This window comes from Wolffia australiana, chromosome 1 (assembly GCF_029677425.1).
Source record: "Wolffia australiana isolate 7733 chromosome 1, ASM2967742v1".
NCBI lineage: Eukaryota > Viridiplantae > Streptophyta > Magnoliopsida > Alismatales > Araceae > Wolffia > Wolffia australiana.
Genome location: NC_135835.1, coordinates 11,382,303 through 11,398,997, shown reverse-complemented (window position 1 = coordinate 11,398,997; position 16,695 = coordinate 11,382,303). Strand labels below are relative to the sequence as shown.

The following is a 16,695-nucleotide window of genomic DNA, read 5'->3' as shown; positions in this document are numbered from 1 at the left end:
TGATCTGGGCATGCTAAAAGAAACATTAGATATTCCAGAACTTATGGCTCACTTAATTTTACTACTGAGAGTAGTCAGACTTTTGCTTTATAATTATTCCAGTGGTTGTTAAATTTATCATAAGGTGTTGTTCGAGAAGATTAGGCCTGTTGAATCAAAGGATGGGCTATTTTTTTAAGAGAGGGCTGCATCCTCTTTGACAGTTGAACCAGTGCGTACATTTTTTGAGGGTTGGGATTTCGATGTTCCATGTCTCATTAGCTTCATCAACTTGAGTCTTGACAGGTTGCCTTCGGGGTCTAATCAGTTTTTGAAAAAAAAATTACTTGAGAAATTAAGAATTAAAACATACAATACTTTGACAGGGTATGATTTGTTTTGAAACATTAAAAAGGACGATCATTCGATGAGTTGATGACCCTCCCAGTAGATCCTTGCGGGACATTCTTGGTCCGTCCAAACATGTTCAAACCCTTCTCTCTCCATCCAGGATCCGAGGAAACCAGGCTACCTTAAGTCCCTCCAATTCATGGATAGCCCTATCTGTTGAAGCCGTCCTTCCCTGAACAGCACCTCATTCCCATGCACCATATGGCCCAAAGTGCTGCCAGTACCCACCCGTCATCTTCATTTCTTCCACACCTGAAACTCTAGATAATCCCCAAAAAGCTTATTCCGAATCCACTTTTACCATTGACATTTCTTGGCTGGCCCAAATCGTGCGAGGAAAAGGGCATTTGAAAAATAGGTGTTGTCAGTCTTCTTCCCCTACTGAGCATAACACACATGCTGACGATGTATCTGGGTAGAGCCATTGGCATGGTATGATAAGTTTCAATAATCTGACTGAGTATTTCTGCCATATCTTATTTCTTTCAGAAAACCTTTCCATTTTTATAAATTATCAGGATTTAAGTTTCTTAAATGCCCTTGTGATTGACCGTGATGGGAATGTATAATTTTTTCTGCCTCAAATTGCAGCATTTGTCCGGCTTTTGTTCCTGTTCATGATCCAACACGAGAAGCATTCTTTGGGATTCAAAACATGGGGACAAATTTTACTCGAAGATTTGATGCCGATTGCATGAGAAGCCAAGTCCCCATAAGGCTCATGCATTTGGAAGGACTATACCAGCTTTTTTTGTCTAAATTTGTAAGTTTCACTTGTAAATGTTGAAAAAAAATTGAATTCCTCTTGACCGAAATAAGTTTTTCTTCCTCACAGAGGAAGATTTTAGTTCTGCAAAATATAAATAATTATTTTCTTAATATTATTTACAATGGTTTTCTATTATACCTTTTGAGTCAGAATGCAGTCAAAGATATATTGTCCTAAACATAAAACACAGGTTCTTAGAGTTATCTAGCTCTTGCCTGCAAAGGAATGTCCCGGTTAACAACCCTTCCTTGTGAACTCGAAGTTCTTTCACTCATTTTAACCTCTCGTGGTAATCTGTGCTCATAGGCAGTTAGACCAGCCATTGTTTACTATAAGCTTCTGTTGTTGAACACACCTCCCTTGTGCTGTCTTCTGTAAGATGTTGCAGATGAGCTCAGTTAGAGCATCAACAATCAAGAGAGAACGAGCCAGGGGAGAGGGAGAAGAGAGAGAAGAATAGTAGCACAGGCGCACAGGGTCGTTTGCCCAAAAAAAATTGTTATTCTATAGGGAGAGACCCCTTTATATGGATTACCTAGCGGATTTGAATCTTAAAAACCAAAATCGTTTAGAATGGTAAAAAGTAGAGGTTAAAAAGGGTTACAACTTAATGTTCAGAACAGGAGGGTTAAATTCAAAAGCCCTTAGAGGAAAACACAGATTCTGAATTCTAATAGCTTGCATATTCAGCATCTGGGAAACTTTAGGGTACCAAAACAACATCTCCTACATTAATATATCCCTGAACATGAATAATAACAAAATATGAACAAAAGGCTGCAGACCGCTTGTCCAGACTATATACTGAGTCTCATGGCGAGATTTTTGACTGCTTTCCAGTTGAGCACTTTCTGGTAGTCCAACTTTGCAAGGCTCTCACGAGACACTCACAAAGTTAACTACCTATAAAGAAAAGGCCCCCTTCCCCTTGAAAACCTGCGGTTCTCTCTCTTATATGCCACACTTCATACACTTCTTGTTTTCATGGTGTTGTTTTAGTACTTACAAGATGAACTATTAGTGTTTTTGAAATAATAAATTGAATTAGGGTTTTTTAGTCTACCTCTAGGTTTTCTTGGGGGTTGGAGGATCATTTGTATTTGTTATTGGGTATTTAAGGGGGAGATGCTCTTCTATTTTCCTTTGATTTTACAAATCAATAAACTTTGGGGAACTGATTTTTATATCGTGGTATGTGTGCACGCTCTTCTATTTCCAATGTATTGTTTTTGAAAAAACACCCTATAATTTATATTTCTTACGTGTAAAGGAAAGACCCAGAACTTTGGTAACTGCTTATTATTTCTTTTTCTTGAAATATGATTTAAAAGGTGCTCACAACTGCTTATTATTTCAAGATTTTAATAATCAATATTTTCATTTATTCTCACTTACGCAGGGCATACAGATGACGGATTTCTCAGCAAGCTTATTTAATGTTAAGCTAATGATGAAACTAACATATATGACACCTGAATTTGATGCTGATGATGATATAGACGTCATTCAAGAAGAGGAGATAACTTCATCTGGGAAAAGTACTGGTTTGACAAATGCTAAAAGCGTATGGGATGATGATTGTCCTTGGTCAAGTTGGTACTCTGCCGAGGATCCGATTAAGGGTGCATATTTTTCTTCCCTATCACTGATAATTCTTTTTAGTTGGATGAATCAATTTGTTTTATTATGGGACCCACCCATGATCCTATTCTAGGTGTTTGTTTGAAAACATGACGTTTTAGAATTGTTCCTGATAGCTGTTTCAATGTCTATTCTTTTATATATTGTGAAGGGCTTGTCCCAAATTTGTAAATGGCAATATTTGGCCTTTTGAATACAACCCCGAGCAGAAGTCATTTTCACAAGGTTCAAAAAGGAGTATTAGGGAAGATAAGAGACTGCAGGTGGAATTGCAAGGGGGATGATGATGGATTGCTGAGGGAAGGTTGCTGCTTTGCAGATAATTGCGTCATTTGTATACTGAGAAAGAGGAAGGAGTCACGACCAGTGAGAGAGTGAACGAAAAAATATGGGTTGTGTTTCTCCCAGGCTTGAGGAAGGCCTTAAGACCCTCTGTTTGTGGGCTGGGCCTCCTGATTTGGCCTGCTTTTGGTCCTTGCCTTCTTCCTGTGACAGGACCAACTTGAGATCATATTGCCTTTCAACTTTGATTCTTCTTTCACCGTCATTTACTCTACATGGGCATTTGTATTTTATGGTGTTACAATCTGAAAATTTTGTAATGGAAACTTGAATGAGTTCTTATAAAAGTTTCTGAGAAGGTGACTTGATGGACAAACGGGGACTTCCTGATTTATGAGTGTCAAGTGACCTTTTGTGATATTGATGGGAGAGAGAGGAAAGAAGACACTTGAACAAACCAATGAAAAGACATCATCAATTTTTCTGAAAGAGGGAGAATATATTCTCCAGAAACATTTGTAGTAAACATGTAACTGATAACGCTTCTCTCAAGGTGAGGAACACATATCTTTCATTCCAGCATTCCCACCTTGGATACCAGAAATGTATGCTGGTCTATGGAAAGACCTTTACTGAGGAGACCTGCCAATTGTTGCTTTGTGGGGATGTAGACAACCTAAAGGATCAGGGCCTCTTGCTTTTCTTTGATGAATGGCTGTCAATCTCAACATGCATGGTCCTGTCATACTGAACCAGATCATGGGCCAGACTAATTGTGGACTTATTATCACAGCAAAGTTGGTAGGGCCCAATGTTTAAATTACTATTTAAATCTTATAAACCCTTTTGTTGCACTAAGAAAGTCCAAGCCACTGATGGTACCTTACTACCAGTTGGGGGGTATTGGTGGCATTCAAGTTAAACGTAATGGAATGCTTACCAATATCTTTCATGTTCCAAACTTATGTGTTTGCTTGATCTCTGTACAAAGATAAGCTCAAATTTCCTTCTACAAACTAACTTTCGATGGGGTTTTTTGCTATTGATGTTGCAAGTTGCTTTAGTTGGATTCATCTCATGAAAACTAAGTCATAGGTTCCAACCATGATTCATTAGTTCATTCAAATGATTCATTGACACTTCAATACGCAGATTGAATGGTTTCACATATATAATGGAAGGGATTCATTAACTCAAAACTTAAACCTTCTTCAAGAATTCAGGGACTGTTCAGAAAAATCACAAGTCGACATGCCCTTATACTCCACAATAGTATTGCATTGTCAAGAGAAAAAAGGTCATCTATATTTCTGAAAACATATTTCCTCTCTTCTGTGTAGTAACGTGTAACAGGTAACATGTGATAGATTATCTTTTCAGTATGTCACATAATCTGTAACATACTGATATATAACATGCGCTCTAGCAGACCTTCTCAACAGTTGACGTGACAGAAGGTCTCCTGACAAGGACAATGTTAGGAACCCTAACCAATGCAACAATCACGGAATATAATCCACTTGAGGATTCCACGACTGAAATCAGTGGTACGACAGTAACTGCAGATTCAACAGGAATACTCACAGTATGCGAGGTTATATCAAGAACGGTTACAGAAAAATCCAGTTAGAGAGAGAAATACAAGATGAAGAGTAGAGATTGAGGATATTATCTCGGAGTGATAGATACGAGATTGACGAATTTGGACGGCCGGATCGGCGGTCCTGGCGCGGGAGAATCTCCTGAAGTGACCGTGAGTTTCTGCAGAATGATCGATGCCCCCCCCTCTTGCCAGCCTCTTCTCTATGTATATCTCTTTCCCGCCATCCGGAGACCCGCCTTTATTCAAATTCTTGCACGTGCAGCTTACTCCACATGTGTAAGGCTGTTTGCCTTTCTCTTTCTTGACATATAAGTGCGCAAAGGGCGCTTATCAGACAACAATGCAACTGACCAGAATATACAATATTATTTTATCTTCTTTGGAATTTAAGCGATGGTTTATTGTTCAATCCTAAAGAAAACTGCCTCGTATTTTGAAAATGTATTATCTTCTAAAGGTGGCTATCCATCACTAGTTTTGGAAACTCAAAGTTCTAAGTGACCAGCAATATATCACAACTTTTCGAAACTATCAAAAAATCACATCAATCTGACCCCTGACCCCTGTTTTTCATGTTTAATTTTTCAAAATTCTCGCAATATTTTCTGCTTTGAAGGCCACACTTTAGGTTGCTGAATAAGGCTTCATTCTCACTGATACGAACCTTCCCAAGAGGTACTCAAGGAGGTCACACATCAGGAGGGGAGCAGGCATACGACCCAATTAAGCATGTGCACCGTTCCTATATAAATATGTGGGGAATACCCCACAAGACGAGATCAGACATTTTTTACCTGATTGGTCTTGAGTTGCTGGAGCTGTGAAGATTCTCCAAGATCAGCAAGAAGAGTGCCGATCTGGTGACGTCCTGATGCAATCCCAGCTGGGGATTGTATTGTGAAGGGGGCTGGCCCTGGTGAAATTGATGACGCCAAGGGGACGAGGGTGACAGACGAGAGGAGTGGGTGCCGCCGGAGGAAATGGGGCTCGACGGAGTGCACGTTGTTGAGAGAGAGAGAGAGAGAGAGGAGCTACATAGAGGAAACACTAACTTGTAAAATTCATATCCTCCCCTCCAACAAGGAGGGCTACATGTTTAAAGGGGAATGCAAGACAGAACGGAAAGACAATAATGCCCCTAGAGGGAGTAGATCGTAACACATCCTACTATAGGGCATTATCTGAAATTTATCGATCTCTCTCTTCCTATCAAACTCAATTCCGTTCTTGGATTTACTTTTGGATATTTCAAAATTCGTTCGACTGGAAAAATTATCACTCAAGAATTGTTAATTTGAACAGATCCTTGGGAGATCCACATTATTCACATATCAAACAGGATTTCTTGGAACCCTTCCCGTTTGTTTATTCGCACTTATCAAATATGTCCCTTCCCATATTGATTCTTGTTTATTTTGCTCCATTACGCGTAAAGTTTTTATTCTCATATTGGTTTTAACAGGTTTCAAATTATGCACCATTTGGTCTGAACGCACTGTCAGCGATTCCCTTGAAATGGCGGAAATAGAAAATGCCTTAGTCTTGGATGCAGAGAAGTGGTCTATTACCCCGATTTTACAGCCTAATTTGTAAGAACTTTTTTCATCTGCATCTGGTCTTATAAGTTTTGTTATTGCATTTTGATGTGGAAATATTTTAGGGCTAGGAGCTATCTAGAAAAAAAATGGTGATTTAGGTTTCTCATGTCATGTCTTAGGGTTCTGTCACCTAACAAAAAACTTTTATTGGACCATATCTCCGCCCTTCTGCACAACACATTTCCTCTTTTTCCTTCTTTATTTTCTTATTTTTATCCATTGGTTACCTGTCTGTCTCTTGTTTATCTTTTTTTATTTTATTATTTTTCCCTTTCTGTAATCACCCCCATATATGAGTGGTTGCTTGGATTTAATCGATTTGTCAAGGATTATTATGAATGACAAAATTTTCTCTCTTATTGTATTATGTTGCCAGAGCACCAGATGTAGTGATCCTGACACAGGACGGCAAATGATAGGAAGGAACGATTGGGAAGAAAGATATAAGAAGAAAATGGTCACAATTGTGGAGACATGCCCATCAAAAGAGAATGGATTGAATGACCAATCAATCCCAGAAGGGAAGTGATAGCCAGAAGAAAAAATGTACAACAATTGGTCATGGAGGAGAAGATTGATTAAGGATGGTTGCCGCAGAATAAGATCTCCGGGGAGAATAATCTGATAAGCCACAGAAAAAAAATCAACTTTGAGAACCAACCACAGCCCTGGAACTTTTGCAATCCTTGGCCTTCAGTCCACACAGTCTTCTTTTACAAACTTCATCAAGCTTTTAGCATACAAAGTTGTGCCTCTATCTACAAACACGAGGACATTCTCTGGCTGAAAATGTGTAGAAGTCCATAGACAATTAGAGATAGATAGTGGAATCAAGATAGGGCAATGAGAGAAAATTATTGAGGGGGGGAAGAAGAGGGCAGGGAGGCAAGAGGATTCCAATGTTTTAGGAGTTGAGCAGAGAAATGAAGGGAAAAAACAAACTCCATTCCCTTATCTTATCCTTTCATGGTGATAGACACCTTGAAGACAAATTACACAGAAAACCTCATAACACACCTCAAGTTGGGTAATAGAATTCTATGGGAAGCTTAGTTGAAGTTGGGTCCATCAAGGTGTATCAGTGAGAGTTGTTGGCAGCTGCCAGAGGAATATTGTTGGATGATGAAGACTGCAGAAAGAAGACTGGCAGTGGAAGATAGCATGGCATGGATACAGCTGATTGGATTGTTCTTTGATCCACAGGTAGATAATTTCATTCAACTCTAGATAATCCTTATCCTTTTGCTCGCACGATTTGGGCAAACCAAAAGATATCAATGGTGGGCGTGGATTCGGAAGAAGCTTTTTGGGGCTTATCTAGAGTTGCAGTTGTGGAAGAAAGGAAGAAGGGGGGCAGGTACTGGTGACACTTTAGGCCCTATGGTTTCACAGGAACAAGGTGCTGTTTGGGGGAAGGATGGCTTCTACCAATGGTGCCTTTCAGTCATTTATCTATCATTGTATTTCTTTTAAATAGGAATGCCCTCCCTTTAGGAGAGCAGCCTAGAAGAAGAAGAAAGTAGTGTTCTTGTCTCCCCTCTCCTCGTCTAGGTCTGATCTCCCTCTCTCCCTCAACGATCCCCGGCCGTCGTGATTGTCTCTACCTCATCGCGTCTTCAGGCGGCTCGTCCCTGGTCGATCCCTGCCCCATTCGTTACCTGTCCTCAGATCATTCCCCTTTCTCCTCTCTACCCCAGGAACTTCTACCTCGCCTCGTCCTCTACCCTCCTTCCGATACGAGCCAAGATCCAGGTTCGTATTGGGATTAAATTCACCTCAGTCTGTATTGGTAGTCACACAGTTGAAGGTTGTATCTCACTTATCTTATGATCTGAAGAGCATGCAGACTGAAACTAGTTCTGATAAAATGTTGGAAGTTAACATATTAGATGCATAATAGAACAAGAGAAAAAGATGAGGCATAAAGGGTGGCAAGGAGAACCCGCTCTCTCTCTCCTCCCCCTGATTGTAGGTCAAATTAGAGCAAATGTGATGTTTCTTGTTGGCAGTTTGTTATATAAAAAATTATAATGATTCTGTGATGTTAATCTCTCAGCGGGAGGTTTCTTCAGTTGATGAAGTAAGGTTGTAGAACCATACGTCAATGTGAGGAAAAAGATGGAATCAGTAGAAGAGGAAAAATACAAGGAGAAGGTCCAAACGTTGGCTGTTTGAGGGGGGTAATCCTTGTCGTAGTTTTCATTATAAAACACTCGATAGCCATAATTACCCTGTATTCTGTGGTTTTATGTTTTGATCTTCGTAAGGGTATTAGTTAATTAAAAAAAAAAAATCTGTCAAATTCAACACTTCAGTGACCAGTGAGAGCTAGCAGATGAGGTTGCTTGATTTGAATTGTACCAAATGTGTTAATTTATGCCTCTTCATTTGTAGCTCAACGGTGGTACCATTTGATTAGCAGGAAGAATTATTTGATTAGTTTTTATCTCAATTCTATCTGAAGGACTGATGACTCTTTGGGCCATATGATTGGATTTTCTTCCCAATTGGCTTCTCTCATTAAGGCATTAGATGCCTCGTTGGATGCCAAGTTTGTTGAAGATCTGACGACAGGTTTACAAGAGTGTTTCTATTAGCCTTTTCTTTCATTGAATCAAGATTTTTGTTTTTCATCACTTTATTGTGATATAAACTTGTTGTTCAATACTTTCAGATGGAAAACCAGCTTATCTGCCAGCTCCATCAGTTTTGGATCGTTTAATGAAAGAAATTTTTCGTGAAGGTGAGGTTGTTACCTAAATATGAGTAATTTTTTATTATTTGTTCACCTAAATGACTCACTTATTTTTGCCTAAATATATTTGGGTTATATTTTCAGTCCGTAATACTTGAATTTATTGGGCCAATGACTTATTGTAAACAGTGGAGCATATCTTTTATTTGAATTTTCCTTAAGTATCTTTTCCTTATTCTGTCTGTCCTCCTTTTATTTTTGGACTAGTCATACAGGCCGACAACAATGACCCATATGTAAACCCTTCAATAACCTGGGGTATTGATTAATTACGGTAATGAAGATCACTTGGCACTTGGATATCATATGGAAACGTAGAATAACAAGAATATAAATATTTAAATGTAAAATGATAAAAGGCATCAAGCAGATAGTGAAGGCTACAAATACATACATATATATATATATATATATATGTATATATTAAGCTGTCCGAAAAAGCAGCTTTTGCTAGTGAAGGCTACGAATAAATCAAGCTGGGAACTGGCTAAGCTGGAAGCCTTCAACATGCCACTGATGCACTCCCTGCAAGAAGAGGATTCTCCGGCAACTAGATCAGCATGGTGTCTAAATGCTAAGAGAAGAGGCATGCTTTTAATTATCAATAGCTTTTAGTTCAGTGGACAGCTCTCAGATTCTAGCATAGTATCAGAGTCAAGGTTATATGCCAGAGTTCCAGAATCAATGCACTGTGCGTGTGGGTCATGTGTAGGCATCATTAGGTGTTTAGGGTGAATGTTGAAGTCAACACCCCGAGGTAAATGTTTATGACAAAATCTCTTCAGTTCTGGTTTTGTTGCACTGAATCATTAATTGGTTTGAGATTCCAATACCTTATGTGTTTTCTCAAATTTCTTACTCTTTATGACTTCCGATAAGATCATGCTTGGGATCCTATCTAGATGTACCTTAGAATATTGACAAATAGAAATGGATCCCTGATTCGGGACAGAGAATGCCAATGGAAGGAGAGACTGTGTTAAGATAGCCACCTGGATGAGGGTAAGAGGGGCCATCACTGATGTTGCAGTAGACTAGGAGGATGATGGGAAAAACGTTGCCAGGAAGAGTGAACAGTCAGTTTCAAATGACTTTTTCGGACCAAAGGAAGGCTACATATATTTAGAGGGAAAATTAATGTAAGAGGTAAAATGACCAAAATACCTCTACTGGTAAAAAGACAAAAATGCCCTAATCAGCCAAATGAAGAAAATACCCCCTTGATCAGTTAAAAGACTAAGAACAGGTTCATATAGGTTACAAGGAGCTCATTTGAGATAAAATTTTCAGTACATCAAGCTCCTGAGAAGCAGGAGGATTATTTCACTGTTTCTGCCATCAAAGGAGCACCCCTTGAATCATTATTTGGGCAATTTTGTCTCAATGCTCTCTGGTTTGGAAATTGTAACATTCAAGGTACTTAAATTCATTTTCTATAGTTCTTATGTCTTCCTATCTTCTTCATGAAAAAACACTAATGTTTCCAATTCTTCTACTTGCCAGCGATTGCACTGCTATGGATTGAATTTGTCCGTGAAGTTCGCTGGTACTGGGAAGAGTCACAAGCATTGCCAAGAACCTTGGCTGGACGAAAAATTGACCTGTCAGCTTGCCTAATACACCAAAAATTACAAATGGTAATGATTTTCTAGTTTTTTTTTTAATTGAAAACTATACTTTATTTTATGAATGACTTCCAAAAAGGTGAGTTTTATTGCTAGGTGAACATGCAGGGATCCGTGTGGACCCTTCTCTGTTCGAGCTAAGAGAATATTGTTCTTACCTCCGAAATTAATCACTCAGAATCTCGTTACTTCATTTGTGGTCCAGAATGCCTTTTGGCGCATGATCTTTATTATAAATTTCATTTTATTTCTGGGAAAACTTGATTTCGCTTGGTATGCCTAGAAAGAGACGGTAGAATAATTTTAGGAGCATGCGACAAAAGGTTAAACCATTATGTTTTTTTTCCACAAATTTCCTCTGTAGTGTGTTCCAGTTTCTTCTTCTAACCTCTACTTCTTCAAAAGAAGTTGTCTCATTAGGCACACCTCCATGATGCTGAGCTTCTTACGATGTCTTCTTCCTGTTTAATTTTTTTTTTTTTTGTGAATGGGGGAGCCATGGTGGTATTAAATGTGAACAGAGTGACAATGGCAATAGCTTTCCACTTGCTTCGGGCTATTTCCAGAATGAAGTGGTCTTCATGTGAAACTTAATAGCATAATTGATAGTTGACAAGGAGAGAGGGGAGAGTGGGCAGAACACAGGTTGAACAAGAAAAATAGGGCAAAAATGACTGTCTCATCTATTCATGTAAGTGGTACATGCATGATTGTATCGGGCTGAACTAAGCATGGCCCTATACATGGGAATACAATGGTCCTATTTTCCTCTATGTATTGCATGGGGGTGTTGTGTACCACATCATGAATGTATAACAATAATTTTGGCTTTTCCCTCCCTCTTTTTATCATATGTACAGGTATATTTGCAGAAGACACTTGTGAACTTAGCTTTAACCTCCTGAATTATTCTAATACTTGTATTGCATCATTTAGCTTGCCATATGCATAGAAAAGAAGGGCGATAAGCTTGATGTCGGCAGCATTAGCAATGTTCCAGACATTGAGAAGGTGCTGTTATTACTTGTTCGTGTTATTTCTCTCGTAATCATGCTTATTAGATAAACTTTTTTAACTTTTGAATGAATTTTTTCAGATTCAACTGAAAGGAATGGACATTCACAAGGATAATGAAAGGTGGTTCCTATAAAGTTTCTTTTTATAAGAATTTTCTTTTTGTGCTGAATGACACCATTATATATATATATATTTTTTCTGATTAATATAGAAGATCACCCAACTTGGTGACCCTCCGTACACATGGATGTGGACGGGTCTAGGCCAAAAAGCATAAGCCCATCCTTCCGCCCATATCCACCACCTAATCCAGGACCAAACCAACAAAAAACCAGTCTCTCTACATCATTTTTAGCCCTTTCCACTGACATTTCCGCCCCCTTGAAAACAACCTCGTTGCGGTGAGACCATATCGCCCAAAGCACCACGAATCTCAGCCCCCGTTCCTTGTCAGTCCCCTGCTTGCGCCGCGGTAGTGTGGCCCATAGCTGCGAGCTCGACGTAACCTCTGCCAGTCCCTGGCTAGCCCATAGCGCCCGAGCAAGCCGACATTGGAAGAACAGATGCTCGCACTCCTCTTCCTCTTCCGTACTCACAAGGCATAGTGAAGATTCAGCCGGAAAGAACCTTCGCCGTCTCACAGGGGTCATTGTCCGCTTCCTGGCGAGCAACCATACAAACACCCTAACCTTTAAGGGAATCTTTTGCCTCCAGATTGAGCGACATGCCCTTAAGATGATTGGGTCCTCATAGTGGTGTGGTCTCAAAATCTGGTAAGCACCTCGGCTGGAAAACGGACCCGATGCCCATGCCCACCCATCTGTCGTCCCTCCATTGGTCTCCAGTTGCTCAGAGTTTGCTGAAGGCTTAAGAAATCCTCCACCCGTTGACTAGATAAGATGGCCGCAAAAGTTGGACACCACACTCCATCCCAACACTCTTCCACCAAGGCATGCCGGTGACGGGCAAGAGAATAAAGATGAGGGAACAGATCACGGAGTCGTCCATGCGACGACCAATTATCCGTCCAAAACCTAAAGCCGGCGCCATTCCCCAATTGGGCCCGGAAAAACTCCTTGACCACTGGCCATACCTTCCTCAGGCCTCTCCAAAAAGCCGACTCCCCCCTCACATTACGCATCAACTTCTCCCAATCCAAATTGGATCCGTATCTGTCCCTCACCACCTCCTTAATCAAGTCATCCTCTGGTCCCACGATCCGTCTAACCTATTTCGTCAATAATGCCACATTTAGTGTATTTAGGTCAGGCACCCCAAGTCCCCCCTGTTTAGTTGACGTGCAGATGTCATTCCATGAAACCAGCGCCATGACACGTCCTTCCCCCGCATTTGCCCCCTTCCAAAAAAATCTCCGCATGATCCCGCTCAGGCGTTTCTCAACACCCACCGGGATTTTAAACACAGATAGATAAAAAGTTGGAATTGCTGATAATACCGATCGCAGCAGCACTATTCTCCCCCCTCGCGACAAGACTCTTTGCTTCCACCCCTCCAATCGTCTCTCCACCTTCTCCACCACTGGTTGCCAGTCTGCTTATTGTAGGCTATCAACAGATAGGGGTAGCCCCAGGTATCTCATTGGCAGTGAACCCACTGGCGTTTCAAGCGCACTGGCACACTGGGTCTCCTCCTCCGTCGTGAGGCCGAAACCCAGAAATTCCGATTTTCCTCTGTTGATGTGCAGTCCCGAACAATCTGCGAACACCCGCAAGAGTGCCAACAAATTCTTGGCCTCCTCTACCGATCCCTTGATGAAGAACAATGTATCATCGACATACTGTAACAAAGGGATGCCCAATGGCTGGCTCGGCGTCTGAAAACCTCTAATACAACCCGTTCCACATAACAAAGAAGTACTTATGGCTAGTACATCAGCTGCCAGAACAAAAAGCATCGGTGCTAGTGGACACCCTTGTCTGTGCCCTCTCTGCGGACTGATCCACCCCCCTTTTGGGCGTCCATTTACCAACACGGCAAACGACTGAGACGTCACGCATCGCTTCACCCATTTGATCCATTCCTCCGTGAAACCCCTCTTTTGTAACGCTGCCCATAGGAACCGCCAATCCAAAGAATCACATGCCTTCGCAAAATCTACCTTCCACATGAACCCCTCGGTTCCATTCTTCTTCCACGAAGCAATAATCTCCCCTGCCAGGACTGCACAATCAACCAGCTGTCTCCCCGGAACAAAAGCAGACTGAAACAGCCCAACCAAGTCCCCAAGTACCCCTTGTAATCGATTAGCCAGTACCTTTGCCACAATAAGATATATGGAGTTGGATAACGATATGGGCCGGTAGTCGCCTACATTCTCTGCTCCTTGCCGCTTCGGTAGTAAGAATAAGAAGGATTTGTTTATCCTTTCCATATTAGCTTGAGGGTTCCTGAGCTCCCCCAATGTGGCCAACACATCATCTTTGACCTCACTCCAGAACTCCTTGTAGAAAAATACCTGTATGCCATCCGGTCCTGGGGCGCCTTCGCCATTCAACCCTGCCATAGCTGCCTGAACCTCCTCCATATCAAAAGGCCGCACCAGACCATCTCTTTGCCCTTGCGCTAACTGAGATGCCCCTTGTCCCGTCCACCGCCAACTGTTCCGACCCCCCTGCCGTGACATCGATCTAAAGCGCTCCGCGATTGCTCAACCCACTGCTTGTGTCCCTATAACCCTTTGCGATCCGACCTGTACTGATAATATCTGATTCACTCATCTTCGGCCATTTGCTGCAAGGTGGAAAAACCTCGTGTTTGCATCCCCTTCCTTTAGCCATAGCTGTCGGGATCTTTGTCTCCAATCCATTTCCTCCTTCCTATCCTCCTCTGCCACCACACATCTCCACTTCTTTCGCTCCTGAATCTCCACACCCATTAATGTCCGACCGTCCTCCAACTCATCCAATTCTCTAATTCTTGTGAGGGCCTCGACTCTCACTTTACATCTCGTCTCCCTTATCCTCCTTCTGTAACTTTTCAAGTGATCTCTAGACCCATCTATGCGAGTTGCCAATCTGCTCACCCCTGGCTCTTGCTCCGAATTTGTCCGCCATATGTCCTTTACCTCCTCTTTGAAACCCCCTTCTCGTAACCATGACTTGTCAAATTTAAAGTATGTGGTCCGCCCATGGCCCTCATGAGACTGCGACATGATCGGTATATGGTCCGATATACGCCTAGGCAAGGCTCTTACATCTGCCCCTGGGAATCTCTCTAACAACTCCACTGAGCATAAGAACCTATCCAGCCGAGACTTAGAAGCCGCTCTCCCCGAACTCCTCCATGTGAAACAACAGTCAATTGGCCCCATCTCTTGCAACCCTGCTTCCGCCAAAAAAGCCCAGAACTCCTCCGACCCTTGGTCTCGCCCCCCCCCTCCATTAGGCCTATCATTTGCCCATAGGGTCACATTGAAATCCCCCCCAATCAACAGTGGCATCCCTCGAAATTTATCCACAAGTTCCGCCAGCTCCAACCATAGCCCCTCCCTCAGACTGGCGCTCACAAGTCCATAAACTGAAGCTATAACCACCCCCAAACCATCATTCCGTGTCAACCTTACTGCCGCCGTGAATTGACCACGCCATGCCTCCTCCTTCCTTAAGACCGCCTCGTTCCAAGCAACCAGCACCCCCCTGATCGCCCAATTGCATTCACTGAATCGAAACCCTCCAGCAGACTCCCTCCAACCCCACGCCAGTCCCCTACCCCACAATCCTCCAACATCGTCTCCTGCAAGCACACCACTGTGGCACCCCACTCCCTTAAGTATTTGCCCACAATCCCTCTCCTCTTGGCATCCCGGAGCCCCCGCACATTCCATGATATGCATCTCATGGAGACCGGCACAGACCCCTTCCGTGCTTTTGAGTCTCCGCGAAGCCTCAGAGCACACCCACATTTCTATCTCGTGTCGCATTGTCGATCTCGGTCACCACCGCCTCCCTCTCCGGCTCGAGTGTCTCCTCTATCACACTCTCCTCCATTGCCCTGCTTCTCAATTTGTTTGCTTTCCTCTCCGTCTTGTCGCGCCTTGTCTTTCCCACTCTTACTGCCATCCATTCTCGGGGGAACTGCATCCTCCCACCTTTTCCCACCTCCAGCCATATCTTCTCTCCGTCAACGTTCTTGATATAAAGTTGCTGCCTCTCATAACCAATGCAACGGCCCAATAAATTACCCCTTATTAACCGCCTCCCTCTTGACAATCGCATTGTGCCCTTTGTCTTGGCCCCTTTCTGGTCGATCGCTCCCGAACTCTGTGTCTCCATCATGCCATCACTTCCATTCATATCCTCCGATACCCGCGAGCTCTCCGCTACATTCTTCCCCTTTGCCATCACCTTCTTGGTTCCACCCTCCCATTCTTCCACCTCACCTTCGCCATCCTTCGCATCCATCACCATCTCCCTTTCCCTTGCAGACAACCTCTCTCGCCTCCCGCCTCCGACCGCCCCATTATGGGGCTCCTGACCCTCTATATCAGGTGGGGCTGGTGGTTGACGCTCCAGGACTCTAACATTATATGTGCATTTTCAACCTTGCAGCAGAACCCGCGCCGACGCCACCGCATCCTCCTTCACTGCCACATCCAACACTGCCAGATCTGGGTCACTCGACTCTAGGCCCAACGTAACGACCCCTCACAGCCTCCCAAAAGATCGGACTAATGCCTCCATATTCCGGGTAGAACGATATACAGCTGGTACTCCCTTGACGTCAATAATACCGGCCTCGACGCTCTATCCTTGACCTTCCCTGTCCAGATTATGCGCTGCCATATGACTCTTGCTTCCCCAATCACCTGCCTCCACCCACACACTACAATGCATTCAGATGCCGGAACTTGTCGGACCACTATCTCTCCCGTCTCCAATCTCTTTACTTCCGACCCCTCCATCTCCGGCAATTTCCTCACCAATGCCTCTCGCACTTCCTCCTCTCTCACTTCACCGGCTTCAATCTGCCCAACAATGCACGTGGCTTGGGTGAGA

The 16,695-nt window shown here is 42.7% G+C and overlaps 1 protein-coding gene across 5 annotated transcripts in view; it reads left to right on the top strand.

Moving 5' to 3' along the window:
- Window positions 1-16,695, top strand: part of LOC144706455 (Rab3 GTPase-activating protein catalytic protein) — a 72,495-nt gene that overhangs the window by 33,951 nt on the left and 21,849 nt on the right. For all 5 annotated transcript variants that reach the window (XM_078579441.1, XM_078579417.1, XM_078579425.1 and 2 more), the window contains 9 exons: window positions 982-1,153; window positions 2,559-2,781; window positions 6,148-6,274; window positions 8,748-8,857; window positions 8,958-9,026; window positions 10,329-10,454; window positions 10,542-10,675; window positions 11,600-11,674; window positions 11,760-11,800. In XM_078579441.1, the coding sequence (XP_078435567.1) occupies window positions 982-1,153; window positions 2,559-2,781; window positions 6,148-6,274; window positions 8,748-8,857; window positions 8,958-9,026; window positions 10,329-10,454; window positions 10,542-10,675; window positions 11,600-11,674; window positions 11,760-11,800 (1,077 nt within the window). The remainder of the gene's footprint in view (window positions 1-981; window positions 1,154-2,558; window positions 2,782-6,147; window positions 6,275-8,747; window positions 8,858-8,957; window positions 9,027-10,328; window positions 10,455-10,541; window positions 10,676-11,599; window positions 11,675-11,759; window positions 11,801-16,695) is intronic.